The sequence below is a fragment of the Schistocerca gregaria genome, chromosome X (genome assembly GCF_023897955.1).
Source record: "Schistocerca gregaria isolate iqSchGreg1 chromosome X, iqSchGreg1.2, whole genome shotgun sequence".
Lineage (NCBI taxonomy): Eukaryota > Metazoa > Arthropoda > Insecta > Orthoptera > Acrididae > Schistocerca > Schistocerca gregaria.
This window is the reverse complement of record NC_064931.1, coordinates 602,490,109-602,512,716: the sequence shown is the minus strand read 5'-3', so window position 1 is coordinate 602,512,716 and position 22,608 is coordinate 602,490,109. Positions and strand designations below refer to the sequence as shown.

The following is a 22,608-nucleotide window of genomic DNA, read 5'->3' as shown; positions in this document are numbered from 1 at the left end:
GTTCTGTATCTTTGTATCAGTGTCATATTCAAAAAACGTACAACTTATCTCCCACTACAACACTTTCCAAAACTTCAACACAATTCCACAAGTTCTTCACAAATGAGTACTCGGCTGGACTTGTGGCTAATGGTCAAAATGTTTGGTAACAGTTTTGCACACAATTACTTCATTTGCAGTTGTTTGGTTACAGTCTCTTGGACAATGATTTTGCATATACCCAGAGTCTGAGCTATCAGAGGAACAGGTATTCTACAGTCAGTGTTCAAAAGTTCATGCACACACATCATGCTGTCTTCAGCTTTCTATGTTGAAGAGAGTGCAGAGAGAGTTTCATCATGAACGTCATCCTGGACTTCCATGCTGTAGTGACGTAGTGACTTTCAGAAAGCTCTAAGGAAAATGAGGTGGGTTATGTTGGGAGCTAACAAATACTTCCAACTAGCCATGGCAGATACACTTCAGTTCAGTAACAGCAGCATTAGAATAGAATTGGTGACAATGCTTTCCAGACAAACATTGTAGTATTATGAGGTGTTTTTGATGATAGGATAATCCACTCTTCATTTCCCATATCTAAACGCATATGATTTCTATCTCTGGCTTATGTTAAATGGAAAGATGTAGGTAAACAATCCTCATACACTTGAAGAGTTAGAAGACAGTAGTCGGCTTGTGTTTTCAAAAATTCTGATAGCAGAAATTTAACAAATGCTTGATAATGTATTATCAAGGGTCAAATTGCTCTTGCTGCTCAGATACACAATTCTGGGTATGTGTTGCAAATAAAGGTAAACTTGGTTTGGTCACATTCAGTGTTAGTTTACGCTCAACTTGGGAAGATGTGCCAAGCAGCTATGCTTCCAGAGGGAGATACCAGTACACATCCTGTGTAAACTGCAGGTGTGCACCACTCTCATACATGAAACATTTTGTATACTGTGAATGAACTTGACTGCAAAACTGGAGACACTAGCAGTTTTAAGTTAAGTAAGTATAAAACTGTGAGCTTTCATTGTTCAAAAATGCACAAGGATGGAGATGTAGTCACATGCGTTAGCAATAATGTTCAGTTCGAAAAACATAATTTGGCAGTGCAGTTAGCAGAGAAGGTGGTCTTTGAGTCAGCAGCAATAAGAATAAAGCCAAGGAAGAACAGCTTAATATGGTGATGCATTTTTCGTTCAACTGCATTTTACTTGATAAATGCTCAACATGTAAGAAGACAGATTACACTCAATGTTAGCACAGCCTCTTCAAGCCATAATCTACACTAATTTAGGTAATCTGACGAGTTAATTGTGCTACAACTGAATCCATGTGAATTCATCATAAACATACACAACAGCTGACTCCCAGACATGTATCCACCATTTCCACACAAATTTAAACAGGGAGGAATTAGGGCTTAGAACTGCTGAAAGGCACCTCTCTGATCCCAGAACTTTATCTGTACTACATGGTGACTTAATTATAAAAGAAAATTTTATTATTTTTATGAAATATTAAACCACAGTTTTAATCATCTGAGTGGGTAAAAAGACAATCTCAAGAATATTAAATTAATGCAGTAAATTAACAAATTAAAGGGAGATATGAAGGATCAAACTGCTGGATTTCCAAAGAAAATGCAAAGCCTAGAACAAAGCATACAGGGTACCTTTAATGGAACTCACAGTACAGTGTTATGCTGATGTGATAAGTGAATCAGTAATGTCAGTAAAAACTCATGGTGTGTAGTAGACAAGAAATGTGGGAAGTGAGAATATAAAGGCTACAGTATGTGAGAAATTCACAGAAGAAATTAATAAAGAATTATGATTCAGGATCGGTAGTGAACTTGATCAAAGCTTCAGGAGTGTTGCTAGTGACATCCTGAAGTTATTTTGAAGCTGAAAATACAAATGTCCACTGGCTGGTTTGACATACTATCTAATTTATTTAAAGAACACAGAACTGAAAAAAAATCACTAAACCATTACCACACTCAGGAAGCACTTCACATGGCCACAGGATTGTTCATATCCTGTTAAGTATCTCCACAATATCAACAGGGTATAAAAAGAAAGCAACTAGAGACTTACAGAAATCCAGCTCAGTGTCACTGACCTCAAAACTTGGTAGTGGACTTGAAAGAGTAATTCTTGATCAAATGGACTTTTTTCTTTTGTAAATGTAACCTGCTAAACATTTCGCAAAACGAAATCAGGAAATAAAGAAGGAGAAATGACTGACTTTCAATCAAACTACTTATTATTCGCACAGTCACAAACTCTATAATAACAGACAAAACAAAAAAACATAACAGGTGTCTTCAACATGAATATATATATATATATATATATATATATATATATATATATATAAACTACCCTCCTTTCTCTGGTGCATTGTCTCATTAGCACAAAATGCATTAAATCTTAAATCCCTTATGTAAATCACGTAATAATATTAAAATTTTTTCAGTATGCATTGTACAAGATGGGTAAAGTAAACAAAATCAATGGAATGTCTCTAAATTTGACTAGTTCTTTTCATCCTGTGAATCATTCAACACCCTTACACAAATTCAAAACTTTATGTATAAGAGAAGTAACACCTGAAAATCCATGATTGCTACTCACCATACAGTGGAGATGTTGAGTCGCACCAAGCGGGGGAGGGGAGGGGGGGGGGGGCAAAACACACACACACACACACACACACACACACACACACACACACACACACACACACAAGCACTTCATAAGTGTGTGTGTGTGTGTGTGTGTGTGTGTGTGTTGTCTATTTTAGAAGAAAATCTTTGGGTTGAAAGCTCCCTTATTTGGCAGTCTTTCTGTTGTGCCTGTCTGTGACGCAACATCTCCACTATATGGTGAGTAGCAATCTCTTTTTTATAATATTGTCAGAAGTAACAGCGTATTTCTTAAATTCTTAGAAGGGAGAAAAAGAAAATATGACCTTCATACAAAACAAAAGGTTTAATATCTAATATTAACCACTGATTTACCAAAATATAATACAGATAAAGAAGAGCACATTCATTTAAAACTATTTTTATCATAAGAAATTACAATAGGGAACTAATGTGTGCTAATACCAATCACCAAATCAACATCACAGAATGATGTAAACAAGGAAACTATGCTCAGTTTTGTATGAGAGGCACAGTATTCTGCTTCTGTTCTGAATACAAGTATGTAAAAATATCAATGTAAGCATCTGTGGTTAGAAGATAGAACAGGTCACACTCATCTAAAAGAAGGGTAGCAGAAGTGATCCACAGAACTACAGTCCTCTCTCAGTGACATCCATCTGTTGTAGTAATTTAGAACATGTTCAGATGTCAAACACATTCTGGTAACCAGCACAGATTCCAAAAACACTGGCTGTGCAAAACTAACTCATACACAAATATATATACAGGGTCTTGTTAAGATTTCAAAGTAGTTCAAAGACTGGTGATTTGTTTTCAGTGTCCAGAAATATATAGCTGTGCACTTTACACAGTACAGAAAAGTAGTATATTTGACTACAACATCAGTAAGTCACAATTTGAATCTGTCAACTATTAAACACCTGGGCATAAAAATTTGCAGTAACATGTAACTGAATGATCACATAGCCTCAATTGTAGGTAAAGCAAGAGATAGACTTTGGTTCACTGGTAGGCTACTGGGAAAATACAGTCAGTCCACAAAGGGACTTCCTTACAAAACTCACACAGAATATATCCTAAAATAACATTCAAGTGTTTGAACAAGTAGGACGAATGGATGATACTGAACACATACAAAAGAACGGCCACACAAATGATCACAGGCTTCACTGGCTCACAGGAAACGTTCATAGAAATGCTATAAAACCTTTATTGGCAGATACTTGAAGGTAGACATTTATTACCCTGAGAAGGGTTACTTAAATTGTTTCAAAAACCAGTATTATGTGAAGAATCTTTGGGCTCCGTCAACCATTATAATGCTTTTCTTTCTTTGTGGGCTTAGCCCTGCTGACAAAGCTACAGCTCAGGTTCAACAAAGACATGAGGAAGAACTAGCCAGGCTTTTTATATAGAATGAGTTTGGAACATTATATTAAATTTAAATCACAAATGGTGGACCAGGATTTGAACCCAGCTCTTATAAAATAGGAGCCAATTACTTTATCACTGGGCTACTTCAATCAAAAGGGTGGGTGTGTGGATGGATGGATGGATGGATGGATGGATGGATGGATGAATGAATGAAAAGAAATAAGGAAGGAAGGAAGATTAGTTTATAACATAAAAGTGGGGAAGTACTGCTGAACTGGGAAATGATGAGAAAGGAAATACACTTTCATTCAATTTAGAGAAACCGTACAGATTTAAATCTGGATGGCTGGACATGGACTCGAGCCCAAACCTTTGCCTCACTCAAATAGCATGTGTAATGTGAAATAATAAGAGTGAAACTATACCAACTGTAGAAGCCTTGCAATCAAGCTGAACACAGAGCTACAACAGTGTTATTAATTTGAAATTCCAGGTTATTTAAAAATTGAAGAAGGAACTCTGAGGTTGGCCTCATTGAGGTCATTAAATACAGTGCATTACGTAACTGCAGTCTGTTTGCCAACATTTACTTAGTGGCATGCATCACAATACAATTCATAAGCTCAAAAACATTAATTACTCACCTTAACAGGAGTGCTTGTGGGTGTTGCACCTTTCCCTCTAGTGCGTGACATGATTGCTTCCACACGTTTGCGACGGGCAATGCGCTCCTCTTCTTCCTTCTTTAGTCGTTCATCCATCTCTTTACGCAACCTGTGAAAAAAATGGAAGGAATAAATTACAGACAAATTCCTGTAGAAAAAAATGTTCCCCCTAATTTTTAACAGCACAAACCTTTCTGCTTCCTCTCGGGCTTTTCTCTCTGCCTCTTCTTTTTCTGCTTTGGCCTTCATTTCCTCCTCCCTTTTCTTTTTTTCTTCCCTCTCCCGTCTTTCATTTTCCTTGAAAATAAAATATTTATGCATAAATGTGCATCAAGATATTCTTATCCTTTTAATATTATACGAACTGTCCCTACATAGCTAAGCAACAGACCTATCAAACTGTGAATGACAATGAAATTGGGAAAGCACATAACTTGATGACAAGTTTACCCCAAGAATATTAAGAATAGATTTATCTAAGATTTTAATGAGGTAACATTTTTCACAATGGTGTTAGAAATCAAACTTAATAACTAAATATTATTCATATAATACTCATCATGGCTATACTACATTGGAACAGAAAAGTATATGTAATGATAAGAATGAACTGCTATTTATTTCCTTGTGAGAAACTTTTCCTAGGGGATACAAGAATACACTATCACCATTTTATACACAATCATATATAATTTAAAATCACTGTTCGGTTCCTGTTTCAAGACTTGTAAGGTTCTCAGCATTGTGTAAGTCTTCTGATGTGAACTATTCAGCTGCTCAAGTGGAATCATCTAAGAATATACATTATTACTAAAAACCTAGAATCGTCCAGAGATACAACATGATTTAAATCTGCCATGATCAATTACTTGGTTTTAAAACATATTTCAAAAAATATATATTACTGAATATTCAATTATTAAACACACATTCACAGGTAGAAAGCAAATTTTTTAAGAATTTTTATCTATTTTTGACATTGAACTAATTTGTACTCATGGTGCCATATAAACACTAACATTATCCTCAGAACTACCTGGATAGCTAGCAAGAGTCTTTGCTCCTCAGCTTTTCGTGCTTCCTCCACAAGGCGCAGCTGTTCCTCTTCAAAGCGACGCTGTTCTTCTTCTTCTAACCGTATACGTTCCTCCTCTTTCCGACGCTCTTCTTCCTGTTCTCATGTCAAATTTTTAATTAGATTATAGAAAAATTAAAAATAACAGTGATTATGATAAAGAGCAATGGTATGTTATATACATTACCAGAGAAAATAATGTTCCTCAAACATGCACATAAAACAGACTCTACAGGATTCAAGTTATTAAATTATTTGAAATAAATAAAAGATACCATGTAATTCACAATTTTTCCTCCATGTGTACAAAAGCTTGTCAAAGTAACAATTATGAATCAAAAACACACATTGCTTTACATGTGTAAATAAACTGAGTTCTGTCTTTGTAATAATTTTATGAAAATCTGATTCTTTCCCAGCCAGTCCACAGAAATTGCTATATCACTAACTATATCACATGATATGCAAGCTATTTAATACCTGACATCAGCACACCATCAGTGCAGTAATGCAATTTGAGGAAGTAAGTCTTATAAACTCCGTCTTTCTTCTGAGAGTGCTTGGGTACTATAGCATAAGAGTTATTTTATGCACTTTAATTTCTACTCTTTTAAACATCTGTCATAAGCTTTCTAATTAATGTTCAACTGACATTATTTATCATTTTTTACTTTTTCCGCACCACTGGGAGTCATCTCACATAGAATCTATACAAGTACCATTAGCATATCAGTTCTATTGCAAATATGGGCACATAATACAAGCAGTGAATTTAATCTAACATTTTGCTTCTTAAAATGGATCAGTATCAACAAGTCCTGGAAGGAATGACAGAACAGCATAAAATACCACTGGAGGAACACAAGGTTGGTTGGGAAACACTGGCATGATATCCTTCAGGAGGACATCCAACAACTCTATCAATCAATACTATGCCAAATAACTGTTTGCATAAAGGCCAGACATGGACCAACACCTTATTCACTTGCTCAATTTGTTAAGCCTTTCTCTTAAACAAGTCATCCAATTTTTCTGAAATTGTAATTATTTGTTACATGTACATCACACCTACCAATTTTTATCTCATTCGGTTAACTTCTTCATGGTGTGTCTTTTTTGTCATAGAGTGTATTACTGTATTTTAGTTTATTGTAAATTTTAGCCCCACATATTCTGGTGTTTTAGGGTACAGCCTTAAATGCTGTGTTGGAAATTTAAAAATCTCTCTTAGGCAAGTGCTTTAGTTGCACTAGATATGGGAAATTTTAAGTGTATGTTGATTTTTATGTAAGAAAATTATGACCTCATATGGAAAGGAACAGATGGTCTATTGAAATGTTTTAATGTTTTGCAATACTCGTTTGTAGTTATTTTCATTTACAATCTGGGAGCCTCGTGACACTTGCTGAATTCTCCCACAAGATTATGCTATAAAAAATAACTGACAAAAGCTACATCATCTTTCCAGTGCCATGTTTGTGGCAACTGAGAAAATACATCTTAGAAATGTAAAGCTACTCAAATTATTTCTGAACAGTCTGTGTGTTTCACCCAATTTAACTTTTTGTCTAGTTTTTGGGTCTAAGAACTTTACATGGTTTGCTTCTGTAATTTATTGATAGTTGCCAGTTATTTTTATGTCTCTCCATTCTAATGGTTTAGTCTCAAACTGCATCACCTGGATTTTAGTTACATTTAATTTTAGTCCATTTTGATGGAAGCACAATTCAAATTTTTCTACAGTATCTTTCACATTTTCTGGAATTTTTCAAGAATCTCATTTTCAAGTAGAACTGATGTATCATCCACAAAATAAGCGTCAATAAACATCAATAATAACACATTTACATAAAATAGGAGCAGATAGGGAGGCAATACTGTAACTTCTCCTATACCTCGGGAAACTTTTTTCCGAACAGATAAGTAATTGCTTGAATCTGACATTACAATTACTCTGTTGCTATCTTTTAAGTATGAACTGAACTATTGTAAAGCACTGTCCCTCCTTTGACCAACACATCACTAATTTATGAAGAAATAAGAAGCAATTCACTGAACTAATGATATTTTCAGATGGCAGACTATTCCTGTCACCTATTTACCACTGTATAACAGGAAGCACATCTTTTGAGTAAACTCACTGCTGGCATGGGCAGCACTTTTTCTTCTTGGGAACCAAACCAGAGTCTAAAAATTATGTCAGTTATGAAAGACATTTTTTTAATTTGTTTTGCTGAAATGTTTTCAAATATGATAGAAGACCGACAGAAGAGAAACACAGCAGTAATTCCTTATGTCTTCTATTGTTCCCTTTTTGGGTAATTGTTCACCCCTGTGTTTTTCAAAACATGTGAGAAAGATCACTGCTCAAACGATGGTTTTTAATAATTGGTGTTAGTCAGCCAGTCACTCAGGCAGTAGCAGCCGACCGAGACAGACACAGCAACAAGGAAGTAACCACTTTTGTAACATTTACGAGTTCCAAACCAGGAGTGAATTTTAAAACATCATCCGTGTGCTTTAATAGTTTAGTTTCTTGAGTTTCTGCGTGTAAATTTAATATCTAATAGCCACTGTTCTCGCATTTTCATATGCGTTGGAAAGTAATCCGATTTTGTGACATATTACAAGTTCCTAAACAGGGGCGAATTATTTAGTTTCACCTGAGTGCTTCGGTAGTTAAGTTTTTCAATATCTGTGTATTGTTAGACACAGTTCCTACGTTTTCATCAGGGTGTACAGTAGAGTTGTGCAGCATGTGCCGATAGTCCGTTTATCTGCATAGTTTAGTTTTCCACGGTCTTCAGTATGGACAGGGACTGCAACTGTTGTGTGCGGATGTGAGCTGCGTTGGTGACACTTTGCTCTCAGCTCCAGCCTGTATTGGCTTTGGTTACACAGCTTGAGGCTGCAGTGTATCGGCACCACTGTTGTGGTGATCCAATGGACGTCCAGATGTCCCGAGTCCACCAATCGGTCCTCGCCAGTGGCCAACCCCGTTACTGCCCTGCACTGAGGTTGATCCCTCACCTGTGGTCGAGTGGGAGGTCGCCCCATGGCAAAGCAGGCAGCAAAAGACTTTCCAGACGGCTGCACGAAAGGCCTCCCCAGTTTGTCTGCCAAAGAGGTTCCAGATGCTGTCTGTGGCTGACACTGTCGCTGAGCCAGTTGCTGTCCCATGTCCTGTTTCAGAGGAAACCACTCAGCCTGCAAGATCCAGGCAATCACAGAGGGTGGGATTATTGGTAGTTGGGACCTACAACGTTAGGCACATTATGGGGCCCCTTAGGGACTTGGCTGACTAGGGTAAGAAAACCAATGTGTGAGTGCATACCAGGTGGAGTCATTCCAGATGTGGAAAGGGTTCTCCCGGATGCCATGAAGAGAACAGGGGGCAGCCAACTGCAGGTGGTTGCTCATGTCGGTACCAATGATGTGTGTCACTTTTGGAGCAGAAGAGATTCTTTCTGGTTTCGAGTAGCTAACAGAAGTGGTAAATGCTGCCAGTCTTGCTTGCAAGATGAAAGCAGAGCTGACCATTTGCAGCATAATCAACAGGACCGATTGCGGACCTCTGGTACAGAGCCGAGTGGAGGGTCTGAATCTGAGGCTCAGACGGTTCTGCGACCGTGTAGGCTGCAGATTCCTCGACTTGCGCCAAAGGATGGTTGGGTTTTAGGTTCTGCTAAATAGGTCAGGTGTCCACTATATGCAGGAGGTGGCTACACGGGTAGCAGGGACTGTGTAGGGTAGACTGGGCAGTTTTTTAGGTCATAGGGTCTCAGGAAAACACATGGGCTTCAGTCACAAAGGGTGCAGGCCGAACACAGGAAGAACGTAGATACAGGAACCATTGGTATAACAGTTGTAAATTGTCATAGGTGTGTTAGGAAAGTACCAGAGCTCCAAGTGCTAATAGAAAGCACTGATGCTCAAATTGTTATAGGCACTGAAAGCTGGCTAAAGTTGGATATAAGCTCAGCCGAAATTTTTGTGAAGGACCTAACAGTGTTCCGAAAGGATACGCTAAACACAGTTGACGGTGGCGTGTTTGTCGCTGTCAGAAGTAGTTTAACTCGTTGCAAAATTGAAGTAGATACTTCCTGTGAGATAGTATGGGTAGAGGTCATTGATGGCAACAGGAATAAAATAATAATTGGATCCTTTTACCGAGTTCCCAATGCAAATGATACAGTTGCTGAAAGGTTGAAAGAAAACTTGAGTTTGATTTAAAACACATACCTCACTCATACGATAATAGTTGGTGGTGACTTAATTTACCCTCAATACGTTGGCGAAACTACATGTTCAATTCCAGAGGTATGCATAAAATATCATCCGAAATTGTGCTAAACGCAGTCTCTGAAAATTATTTTCAGCAGTTAGTTCATGAGCCCACACGAATAGTAAACAGCTGGGAAAACATCCTAGACCTCTTAGCAACAAATAATCCTGAGTTAATAATGAGCATCAAAACCGATTCAGGGATTAGTGAACACAGGGTTGTCATAGCGAGATTGAATATTGTAAACCCCAAATCCTAGAAAAATAAGCAAAAAATATACTTATTCAAAAAAGCAGATAAAAATTCACTTCACGCTTTCCTGAGAGACAATCCCCTCTCATTCCAAATTAATAATATAAGTGTAGACCAGAAGTGGCTTGAATTGAAAGAAATAGTATCAGCAGCAATTGAGAGATTTATACCAAATAAATTAAATGATGGAGCTGATCCTCCTTGGTACATAAAACGGGTTAGAACACTGTTGCAGAAACAATGAAACAAAAATGCCAAATTTAAACAGACACGAAATCCCCAAGATTGGCTATCTTTTACAGAAGCTCGAAATTAAGTGCGGACTTCAATGAGAGATGCTTATAACAGTTTCCACAATGAAATTTTGTCTCGAAACCTGGCAGAAAATCCAAAGAGATTCTGGTCGTATGTGAAGCATGTTAGCAGCAAGAAACAATCAATGTCTTCTCTGCACGATAGCAATGGAGATCCTATTGAAGATCGTGCTGCTGAAGCAGAGTTGCTAAACACAGCCTTTCAAAATGCCTTCACATAAGAAGACGAAGTAAATATTCCAGAATTCGAATCAAGAACAGCTGCTAACATGAGTAAATATCCTAGGAGAAGTGAACCAAATAAAATCACTTAATAAAATCAAGTCTTCTGGTCCAGACTGTATACCAATTAGGTTCCTTTCAGAGTATGCTGATGCATTAGCTCCATACGTAACGATCATATACAACTGTTCACGAAAGATCCGTACCCAAAGACTGGAAAATTGCACAAGTCACACTAATATTCAAGAAAGGTAGTAGGAGTAATCCACTAAATTACAGGCGCATATTGTTAACGTCAATAAGCAGCAGGATTTTGGAACATATATTGTGTTCATTATGAATTATGAATTACCTCGAAGTAAACGGTCTACTGACACACAGTCAATATGGGTTTAGAAAACATCGTTCCTGTGAAACATAACTAGCTCTTTATTCACATGATGTGTGGAGTGCTATTGACAAGCGATTTCAGATCGATTCTTTATTTCTGGATTTCCGGAAGGCTTTTACACGGTACCACACAAGCAGCTCGTTGTGAAATTGCGTGCTTGAAGCAGCTCGTCATGTGCTTATGGAATATCGTCTCAGTTATGTAACTGGATTTGTGATTTCCTGTCAGAGAGGTCACAGTTCGTAGTAACTGACGGAAAGTCATCGAGTAAAACAGAAGTGATTTCTGGCATTCCCCAAGGTAGTGTTATAGGCCCTTTGCTGTTCCTTATCTATATAAACGATTAGGGAGACAATCTGAGCAGCAGTCTTCGGTTGTTTGCAGAGACGCTGTCATTTATCAGCTAATAAAGTCATCAGAAGATCAAAACAAACTGCAAAACGATTTAGAAAAGATAATTGAACGGTGTGAAAAGCGGCAGTTGGCCCTAAATAATGAAAAGTGTAAGGTCATCCATAAGAGTGTTAAAAGGAACTTGTTAAACTTTGGTTACACGATAAATCAATGTAATCTAAAAGCTGTAAATTCAACTAAATACCCAAGTATTACAATTACAAACAACTTAAATTGAAATGAACACATAGAAAATGTTGTGGGGAAGGCTAACCAAAGACTGTGTTTTATTGGCAGGACACTTAGAAAATGTAACATACCTACTAAGTAGACTGCCTACACTACGCTTGTCCATCCTCTGTTAGAATACTGCTGCACGGTGTGGGATCCTTACCAGATAGGACTGATGGAGTACATCAAAAAAGTTCAACGAAAGGCAGCACGTTTTGTATTAACGCGAAATATGGGAGGGAGTGTCACAGAAATGATACAGGATTTCTGCTGGAAATCATTAAAAGAAAGGTGTTTTTCATTGTGACAGAATCTTCTCATGAAATCCCAATTACTAACTTTCTCCTCCAAATGCGAAAATATTTTGTTGACACAAACCTATATAGGAAGGAACAATTATCATGATAAAATAAGGGAAATCAGGGCTCGTTATTCTTTCCGCTCACTATACGAGATTGGAACAATAGAGAATTGCCAGGCACTTAAATGTGATTTGCAGAGTATCTATGTAGATGTAGTGGTAGAATAATAGTGGCTGTGAAGTGATATCATACACACCCTCAATTACAGATCTGGGTATTCCATCCAACAAAGATGTGTTTTGTTTTTTAAAGACAATATTTTATTTTCCACATAATTTTAGACTATATTCTCAAATTTTTAAAAAGCTGTGTTTTGGTTATTTTACAAGCACATGAAATTTGCCTTGTCACAATAGACTGTCGGATCTACATCTGATCTAATCACAGTTAAAAAGAATTCTGAAATTCAATATCATTTTTTATTATAATTTTCAAAGTCTCTTGGTTTTTGATTGTGGTTCCTCATTCCAAGTGAACAACAGACCACAAACACTTTTTTCTTATTTCTATGATAGAGGATGAATGTATTACTTAACTGTACAACTTTTCTGAATACAGCTTTATACAGTTTGACATACAAAACAAAATTATGGTTTCTATTACATTTTAGCTCATTGTAGAGCTGTCCCTTTTTAGCACCAGAGATTTTTATTCCTGGCATAACATATTTAAGTTTATTATTTACTTTCTTTTGCTAGGTTCTAGGAGGAGAGGATTCACTGAACACATATACAAAACAATTTAATGACTTGTCAAAATTTCTGCTGCTTGAGCTGCAGTGGTCTACTTGCCAGCTTACACTATTAAGTTTACTGCAGTAAAAATTCATATTACTTTAGCTGACATTTATTTTTTATGCATTTCTTGAGGCTTTGGTTCATCTGATAGGGGAGCTCAATAAATAGAGCTGAATGTCTGGAGATACTTAGGTCTAAGCAGTACTTATTTGCATTTTTAAACTGTTAGTCTGTAACATTGTTATCAATGCAGGTCATTGATCTGCTGTTCTCTAATGACTTCAGGAAAGTTGAACTTCAAATTGAATTTCTGAGTAAGTCAAAAATTTTTGTGGTGTAACTGCGTTAAACTACAATATTTATGTTAAAATCTGCTGTGATCACAGATGTTTTCTTATTTTATTTCTGAATTATTTCCACAAGCAGACACTGGAGTTTAGTTAAGGACACTTTTGTTACGGCAGTTGAAGGAATTCTAGTGACTGCTAGAGTCATTGTATTCTGATCACTTAAATACAAAGAGCAACTCTTAAATGCACTTTCTTCTTTTCAGTAATTAAAATCACTTCTCACTTCATAACTTTCTGAGGCATCCACAAGCATGCAGGAACCTCCATGAGACTTATTTCTATTATCAAATCTGCATGCTACCTTAAAACTATTAGTAATATTTAACACCTATATAGAATTTTCTGTTAACCAGTGTACATATAAACAAACTGTTCTGATGTTTATGCATTCTGAAAGAATAATTTTAAGTTAATCAATTTTAGCCATTGATATTCTGAAGCATCACTAGAGCATTTTTGTTGTTGACTACGATTTGAAGTATGCCCTTTCTTTTGCATTCATTCCTTTTATTCTCACTTTGCACCTTGCATTTATCACCGTTATAAGAATGTATCTGTTTCTCTTGCTTTTAATGATTTTGCACGCGTGTGCAAAGATGCTACTGAAATTTATGGAGCATAACCTATTGAATTGTGTGTCATATTTTTGCAGGCATTTATAATTTAAATACTTATTTGGGTCAATGACTACTGCTTCAAGCATGTCACCTGCATTCCTTAATACTATTTATATTGTCATTGTTCCCTAATACTGCTATTTACTCTGTTAACATATGATTTATCTATCTTCTCTGAACAATACCATTAATTACTAGCCTGGAGGTTGTGTACACAGTTTTTAGTGACCTCATTTTACTCTGTTAAACTTTGCATGAAGAGTTTGTGCCCAAGTTAATTAAAACAGTTCCGTAGTTTTCAGCTTTGTTTCCATTTATGTTCATGTTACTCTTCATGTGTGTTTAAAACATTTGTTTCACTTATCGGATTCCAGGATGAACATCAATCTGGCATAAGAACATTTATTAACATGAAGTCATCTGTTATCAGGATATCACTTTTGTCACTCCCATTCTTTGTACCATTTTTACACTTGTCCTTTTTGTTACAGGTGACCATTTTTGTTTTTTATTTATCAAAAGTTTCCCACTGAAGAAGTTCTCTGTATTATTTCCAATTACATTGTGTGCACGCAAATGTTTTTCTCTTTGTTTTATAATCAGCTCTTTTTACTTTTTATTTTATTTTTTTTACACATGAAATGTATTTTCTTTGACTAATCAGTTTTACATTCACTTGCTTTAGTGTTAAAATTTCCATCTTCAGCATTTCAATGTCACTTCGAAGCAATTTAATATTTTCTTCTTTGGACTTCACTGTACTTTGGAGTTAACAAAGTAGATGGAGAATCATGTTTTATGAGTTTTAAATTTACTTTCGCGCACTTTTCATGTAGCCAGCAATTACACTTTACACACAAGATACTGTTCACTCAAAAGAAAGAAAAAAGTCAAGATACCATAAGTACAACTTAGTTTTAATATTTAGCACATTAAATTGAAAAATGGAAAGTTTACCAATCTTTGCCTCTCAAGCTCTGCTTCCCTCTCTGCTTGTTCCCGAGCTAGACGTCTCCTCTCAGCCAGTGCTGCCTTCGCTTCTTCTTCAGTAGTTATTCGCGTTTTGGCTATCATGGAAGCTGGTCGAAGCAAAAATAATTAGCGAACAACAATCCAACACTTCAGGATATTTCATCATCTTACACTATACATACCTGTCATCTCTGCTTCAGTTTCAGACACCTGAGCAGTGGAAGGATCTATGCCCTTAACTTCTTGCCTTTCTTCACCAGTAACTACTTGTCCTGCCTCAAGTGCATCTGATTTAATATCGCCTGTAATTTGGGGGGCAGATTTTTCTTCTTTCAGTTCTAAAGGTTTTTTATTTCCTTCATTCAATTCAGTTACTTCTTTCTTTATCTCACTTGATTCAACTGATTTCTTAATCTCCTCCTGCTGATCACTGGGCTCTACTAGTTCCCTTGGAGATGTCCCCTCTTTTAAATCACTGAGTTCAGATATCTCTTTTTCAGTCTCCTTTGATTCAACTGGTTCTTTTAAAATTTCATTTGTCTTTTCTGGAAATTCTCCGGGTTCTGTTGTAGGTACAACTGCTACTACATCTGACCCTGTGCTCTCAGTGCCTTCAGCCTTACTGTTTTCTTTTGAAATCATTTTATCCTTCTCTGCCTCCGAAACTTCCTGTCCTTGTGGTAGTAATGGTGTACCTTCAGAGCCTGGAGACTGTAGAGGAGTAGCCTTGGGAGTTATTTTTGGTGATGCCTGGAATTAAATACATATTAAATTTTGACTTTTTTGAACCTATGACAAGTGTAATTTAACCTATATCACTATGTAAAGTATGCAGTTATTGTGAATACCTTTGATACCTTTGTTATCTTTTCAGTAGGTTTCTTTGGTAAGTTTTCTGGTTTTGTTGGTTTCTTCGTACCATGAACTCTTGGTATTGGAGGCTTAGATACTTCCTTCTCACCACCTGGGCTCTGCAGCTTTGAAGATTTTTGTTCTCCAGAAGCACCTACACAATAGTTTTCAATAAACATAATTTTTCAAAACAAATAACTTTCAAATTTTTGTAAAAAATATTACCCAATAAACATATAAAAATTTCTTTGTGGCAGATATATTTCTTCTAGTTGTCATTAATGCTGTAAAAACATTGTTAGTCTAGATTTCTACTTCATGTATAGATAAAGAAAGAAAATATAACAAGTAATAAAAAAATCAGAGTCAATTAACCATTAACTACATTTTTCACTCTGTTGTTATCACAGAAAACAGAACAACAACAATTTCTAATCTGTAGTAATATATGTGCTTGAAAGTAGTATGTTAAACACTTTTGAACTACAATACATAGAGTGGAAAATGGGCAAAATTGAACTGCAAACCCCTTCAAATAAATTTGGATTTAAAGGAAACTATCAAAGTGTTCTAAAGTAAACATAATAGAAGAAGATGCAAAAGAGAATGGGAATTTGGTCTTGCATATTGTGGTAGGGACAGTCTTCTCATCATGTTTCATTTTGGTCTGATATGGTCCTACATTTCCTCTACCCTGTACCAACCTCATCTCCATATTCATACTGCATGCAACTGCCTCAATGTTTTGTGTTATATATTCCAACCTGCACCTGAAGCCATCTACTGATCCCCCTCTTACTAAATTAACTAACACTGGGTATGTTGGGCAACATTCTACCACTGTATTAAATTTTTCTTACCATGGGTTGTAACATTCTTTTAGAGCATTGCATGTAAAATTCGTCCATGAACATCTGCTTTTTCAAGTTTACCCACAGTTCATGTTTTACTATTTTACTTACATGTGCTGTAAAATTGTAATTTATGTTCTTTCCTCAATTTCAGATTGGCTTTCGATACACTCCTGTTTCCATCAGATTTTTTAAGTTAAAAATAAGATTTTGTGCTAATCTAACATTTATGCTTTCTTTACTTCCTTAGAAACAAAACTATATTTTAAACAGTCTTCATATGATGAACTGTTTAATTTACACTTTTTTGAGAATAAAGATATACTTTGAATTGTGGCCGTCTTTGGAGGCCATATCTAGCAAATTGGAAAGTTTGCCAATCTCTGGAGAAATTAAATTTTTATTAAGAAATGAGGATGAGGATGATGATGATTTTTATAATAGTGGATGATGATATGATATTAAGACACAAATGACATATAGAAGACTGTATTCATGGAGCACATAAAGAAATGCCTGACAATATATAATGATTCGGCTAAACACTGTTCCAATGTTTTAATTTCCATTAGCATACTATATAACCATAGAAGAAATGATTTGTGTAGTAACTGAATTTCACTTTTGCATGATACTGTATAACACAAGTACAAATTCGTTTCTAAGAAACTACTCTTGTTAAGACACACAGAAGCAGTAAAACTGTGTATCATATGATGAGTACAAACTGTGTTTAACCGAATATCAACTAATGGCCTTTGCACATTTGTGAGTTATTCAGTACTTGATGAATAAATGTAAATAAAAAATTTAAACATCCATTTTGAACACTGTGATCAAGAAGGACATTAAAGTATTTATCACAGTGATTGCTGAGCTCCTGAATATAAATGCTCTAATATATGTATTAATTAAAATAACACTGAAGGCCTGTATATTTCACAGGTAGTATCTGCACACTTGTCAGACCTTACAACTACAGCAGTTATAGAATGCCAACACAAAAAGAATGAGCTGTACCATGCTTCTGTGCTGGCTCATGGCTGACACCAGTAACTGCAATACTGAAGGGACGAGGACGGCGTGGGGCAGTTGATGGACGTGTCCGCAGGCTTGTCCCTGATCCTACGCTGTTTACGCTATGTTGGCTCAGGGCACTCACTGGTCTTGATGGAGTTACTTCGCCAGAACGCAGTCCTACAGTATGTGCAAGCAGCATGTCAGCAAAGTACACATGAATAAACAACTATTTCTTACCACTGGCACAGGAAAACATGATAAAAATAAAATAAAAATGTGAAACAGTGCATGCAAGTTGCATTGCAAAGAATTTATTACAGAACACCAATTTGTCAGACTTCACTTCCCTGCACATCAGGCCTGTAAAAAAAAAAAAAAAAAAAAAAAAAAAAAAAAAATATATATATATATATATATATATATATAAAAAAACCACCAGAGAAAAGGACATCCCGCAATTCTGAGAAATTGTCCAGGGTCCACTTATAATTTATCCATTTAACAGTGAATTATTTACTGACTACTGATAAAACTCAGTATACATAACAAAAGTTTCTCTGCATCTGGAAATACTGCACAGTTCATTGTAAAGTAGCTTTTCATTAATGATCAGTTTTTTCAAGATTCACTCAAGAAGTAGAATGCAATAAATTAGAATGCTGGAAGATAGACATATAATTTTTCACTGTGTGCTGTGCAGTACTTAATTAAAATTAAATTGATTGGTAAATCACTATAAATGCAAAGTGATCACATTTGACAAGCCAGCTTGCAGGAAGAGTTGCCTTGTTACATAACTACAACTGAAATGTAAGGCACATTGACGCTCCTAGGGGTTACAGAAGGGACTTAATTAGATAAAGTTTTAAAAAGAAACCCACGTCCAAAAAATACTGTTTAGATGTAAGATAAGTTGGAAGAATAGTTTTAACAAGAAACTCATGTCCAAAAAATACTGTTTGGATGTGAAATAAGTTGGAAGATCAGAGCGTTTTCAAATCTCCTACTTCACGGTTTGCAAACAAACTGTGAACATGGGTCCACCATCAGTCTGTATTGTAATTATGACATCACATATCATTTTTGTCTGGTTAAAAAACGGATGTGAGAAACTTGTATGTTCACAACTTTGGAGGTTTGACTGTGGTGCTTCATGGGTATGCCACAATGTCAATTTTGATTTGGACATCTTTTGTCATACAGAAGAGAATTTGACAACGACAGCTACTCAAAATATTGCCCATTCCATGGGCTAATGTAGAGTATACATGTCAGAGCCCATTGTCTCCATTGAAACTGATCCAATGTTCAAACTTATTTTATATTCAAATGGTACACTTTTGGAAATGGGTTCCTCGCTGAAACTTCATTTACTAAGTTCCCTCTACAAACCCTAGAAGTATGTATACTTCAAAGTTTATAATGTTAATAGCACTATCAAGGTTGAAGAAATAAATGGTCTGATTAAACCAAACATAGTCAATGTTATTACTTTTTGCAATTGAGCTATTTATTTTTATGTAATAGACAGTAAGTAACAGATTTCTGAGGGCAATTTTATTATTCTATTTGTTTGCAGTTCTTGTAACAACATGTGCAGGAAAATAAAAATAGTAGCCTATGCTAGTTTACCACTATAAATTTCAGTACAATGCACTTTTCATAAACACATCATCTGAAAATGTAATGTGTATGTGTGTTAGGAACAAAAGGTTAATGATTTCAATTGTAAGAGACAGTAGGCATGTTTCTCTACTCTGTTCAATTTGTGGCCTTGATTAACTGGGGCAGACTGTTCCACTAGGGGCTGTGGATGCCCCTGGTTAACTCACAGAACACAGCAAACATGCACAGGCCTACAGCAATGGTAAGTTGCTAAAGAAATACAGCACCAACTGTACACTGATAAATGGAATGCTAATCAAATTCTGATATGTCTGGCATACACTGGATGTACAGAGCTGTCGAAGAAAATGGATGACGAGTATTGATATAGCATCAACAGCATTTTTCCAACAGCTGGGTTTCACAGCACCAGAAGTTCTCATGTGTAAATCAGTAACGAGTCAGAATTGAATCTTACATATTTGTGTCAAGAAATAAAGATACTTCAGATGGATTGGAAAACATCACACAGAAATATTTTGAACAATCTTGTAGTAAAGCACCCATCTGTGGGGAAAAGGTTCATGAATGGACTTCAATCTTTACCAGTCTGCAGGACAAATGGGTCATTATCCTCTGCAACTACTTGGGTTTGCAACAAACTATCCCATGAAATATTCTTTTTCCTTCTGCTAATACACTTTACACTGGTGAGTTTTACCGCACTCACTATGGTGCTTTCAGTTAAAACAAACTGCAGCCTTGGCAGAACACAGTATATGAGACATAAAGAACAACTTTTGTCACTAAGCGAGTTGGCACTGTCTGTGACAGATGGAGAACAGCATTCTTTCTGCTCACATCAGCAAACAGAAGTAGTGATGGAAGCAACCATGTGAAAATAATCAATTCAGTCAGTTGTCATTTCAATCATTATTTATTTGTTCTTTTCGAGTGATATTAGTCTGTGAGAACAACCGAATGAAAACTCTACACAGGCTGATGTAGTTTTGCACATTCACTGAGTTATTCATTCAATCTTTTCAAGTGACATGAGTCTGTGTAGTGTTTTTGTCCATGGAAGAACATATTCATTTGTTTATTCAACTGAAAACACTCTTTAGTGTTTTAGTTGACTGAGCTATCAATTCACTCTTGTAAGTGAACACAGTCTGTAAAACAAAAGCAGTGGTATATCCAGAGAGTAGCTCTACACTGGGAGTAGGTGAAAACATCTCACGGAGTAAGCCAGAATTACAATAAGCATTGTGTGTATTTATTTAATTGTGTACCGAACAGACTAATTTTCTTTTCATCATTTAAAACTGATAATATATTGCTGTAGATTAAGTTGTTCCAGATTCAATTAAAAAATAACTAATGAGGCTGATAGATGTATCACTAGTTGGACAGAAAGTCAAGCATAAAAGTTCCCTTAGTGGTATATGAGGAAGAAGATGATGTGGTGATGTCCATTAATTAAAAACCGTTTGAATCTTAGATTCCTCAGATCAAATGTGCACCATACGTGCTTCCCTTCAGCCTCCTGCTGCCACAAGAGGCACAGCCGGTACGGGGAGATGGCCAGCTATAGCAGGGGGCAGGCCTCCACACGGCGCCACTGGTTGGGCCAACTTCTCGCACCAGCTACGCTCCTGGAGGCAACAGGGGACTGACGTGGAGTGCTTGCTATTTGTCAGGCCCCAAAGGCACTACCTGAACTTTGGAGACAAAAAAGTTGAAAAAAACATGTAAGTAAAATCACTCCAGCCCAGTGACTGAGTGAAAACATTCATACAACAGACCTAACTGCAGACTTTTGTCAGTCAGTTGTCTTATATTAAGGGACACCACTTGAAGCTGGAGACTGTGAGATAAACATTCACACAGCTGACATGGACACAGAGACTAGCTTTATTTGACTGGATGGAAAAGCAACTAATTGGCCAATCAGTTGTTAAAACTGATTGGCTGTCCCACCACTAGACAGAAGTGCCATGAATGTTTGAAATCATGTCCCTACTACTGAGAATTATCTCATGGCTATATATCAGGAACTGATGAATAAGCCACGATTAGGCGAGTATCGGGGTCATCTGATCTGACAGGTCTTCATTTCTTTATCTGGAGGGCATGAAAAATGCTGATTATGAAAGAGCTAATTACAAAACAACCATTAAATCAGCAGTGTGTATCAGAACATGGATTGATGTCATTTCTGGCGCCACTCAGAACACACAGAAAGTCTTGAAACATACATTACAGCAATGATCTTGTATTTACTACATGCACTGAAGATGGGTAATGCAATTTCAACAACCTCTAGTAAATTCCAACAGTCTTTGTATCATTTTACACGACTTTCCCAGAACATGTCCACAGGTATACCCTAGCATGAAAACACAACGTTGTTGACCAGGTATTCCCATTTCAGACATGTCTATGTCTGTAGTGTTTATTTACCTCTTGAATTTGCAAAATCATGCCCATAGGGATTCCCTAGTGTGACAGGTCATTGTTGTGGAACAGGTACTCCCATTTCAAATATGCTTGTTGTGTTATTCACCTCCTGAATTTGTAAGTTTAATTAAATGAAAAAATAAAACACGTGTAAAAAAAATCTGTTTAGTTAATGGAGTGTGGCTATCCTTACAAAGAAATTGGATTTTCCTCTGAAATGATAATACAAACTGTAAGTCAGTTAAATTAGTCACAAATGGGTATCTGTATTTTAATCAGGTAACCCCAGAAAGATTTTGGGTTTTACATTAGCAGTTCAATTTAGTGCCACAATCAAAATATACAGTAAGTGAAATATTGCTATGATACTGAGCTCTTTTTATTTCCTTCAAAATAAGAAAGCAATTTTGAGAAGTTAGAAGCAGCACAGCAAGAAGCATCAGTTATACTAGAACAAAATAATACTTTTTACTCACCACCACCAAAAGTAGAGAATAATCTTTCAGAACCATCATTAGAAACGGAATAAATTTCTGTGTTCTACATTAAAAAGTAAACAGTGCCTTGAACACAAAAAAACACAAAAATGTAAATTTTAATGCATATGTTACAGAAATAAACACAGTCCTCATCTACTAAAAGATAAAATAATGATTGTCAAGGAAACAGGCTTATGATTAGTTAGCCCTGAAAAGTTACCTTAATGACCACATTTTCAAATGCGTCAAATGATGCCTCCAGTTTGACAGATACTTACAAATTGTGCTGCAGACAGTAGTGTGCCAAAAGCTGAGTTATTTATCAAGTAGCAGAAAAAATACTACAAAACATGCACTAAGTACCAGTTAGAACAACACACACATGCCAGGAGGAGGTAGCTTATTCTACTTCCAAGCAGCAGTTAAAAAACAACATGCCAAC

At 36.2% G+C, this 22,608-nt stretch overlaps 1 protein-coding gene across 50 annotated transcripts in view; it reads right to left on the bottom strand.

The window, feature by feature from the left end:
* Positions 1-22,608, bottom strand: part of LOC126298928 (ensconsin) — a 394,125-nt gene that overhangs the window by 35,088 nt on the left and 336,429 nt on the right. For 25 of the 50 annotated variants that reach the window (XM_049990528.1, XM_049990518.1, XM_049990507.1 and 22 more), the window contains 7 exons: positions 17,623-17,799; positions 15,748-15,905; positions 15,082-15,649; positions 14,885-15,006; positions 5,735-5,869; positions 4,889-4,995; positions 4,678-4,807 (listed from right to left, as the gene is read on the bottom strand). In XM_049990528.1, coding sequence (XP_049846485.1) covers positions 4,678-4,807; positions 4,889-4,995; positions 5,735-5,869; positions 14,885-15,006; positions 15,082-15,649; positions 15,748-15,905; positions 17,623-17,799 — 1,397 coding nt within the window. The remainder of the gene's footprint in view (positions 1-4,677; positions 4,808-4,888; positions 4,996-5,734; positions 5,870-14,884; positions 15,007-15,081; positions 15,650-15,747; positions 15,906-17,622; positions 17,800-22,608) is intronic. The other 25 variants (XM_049990511.1, XM_049990519.1, XM_049990490.1 and 22 more) reach the window with 1 other exon arrangement.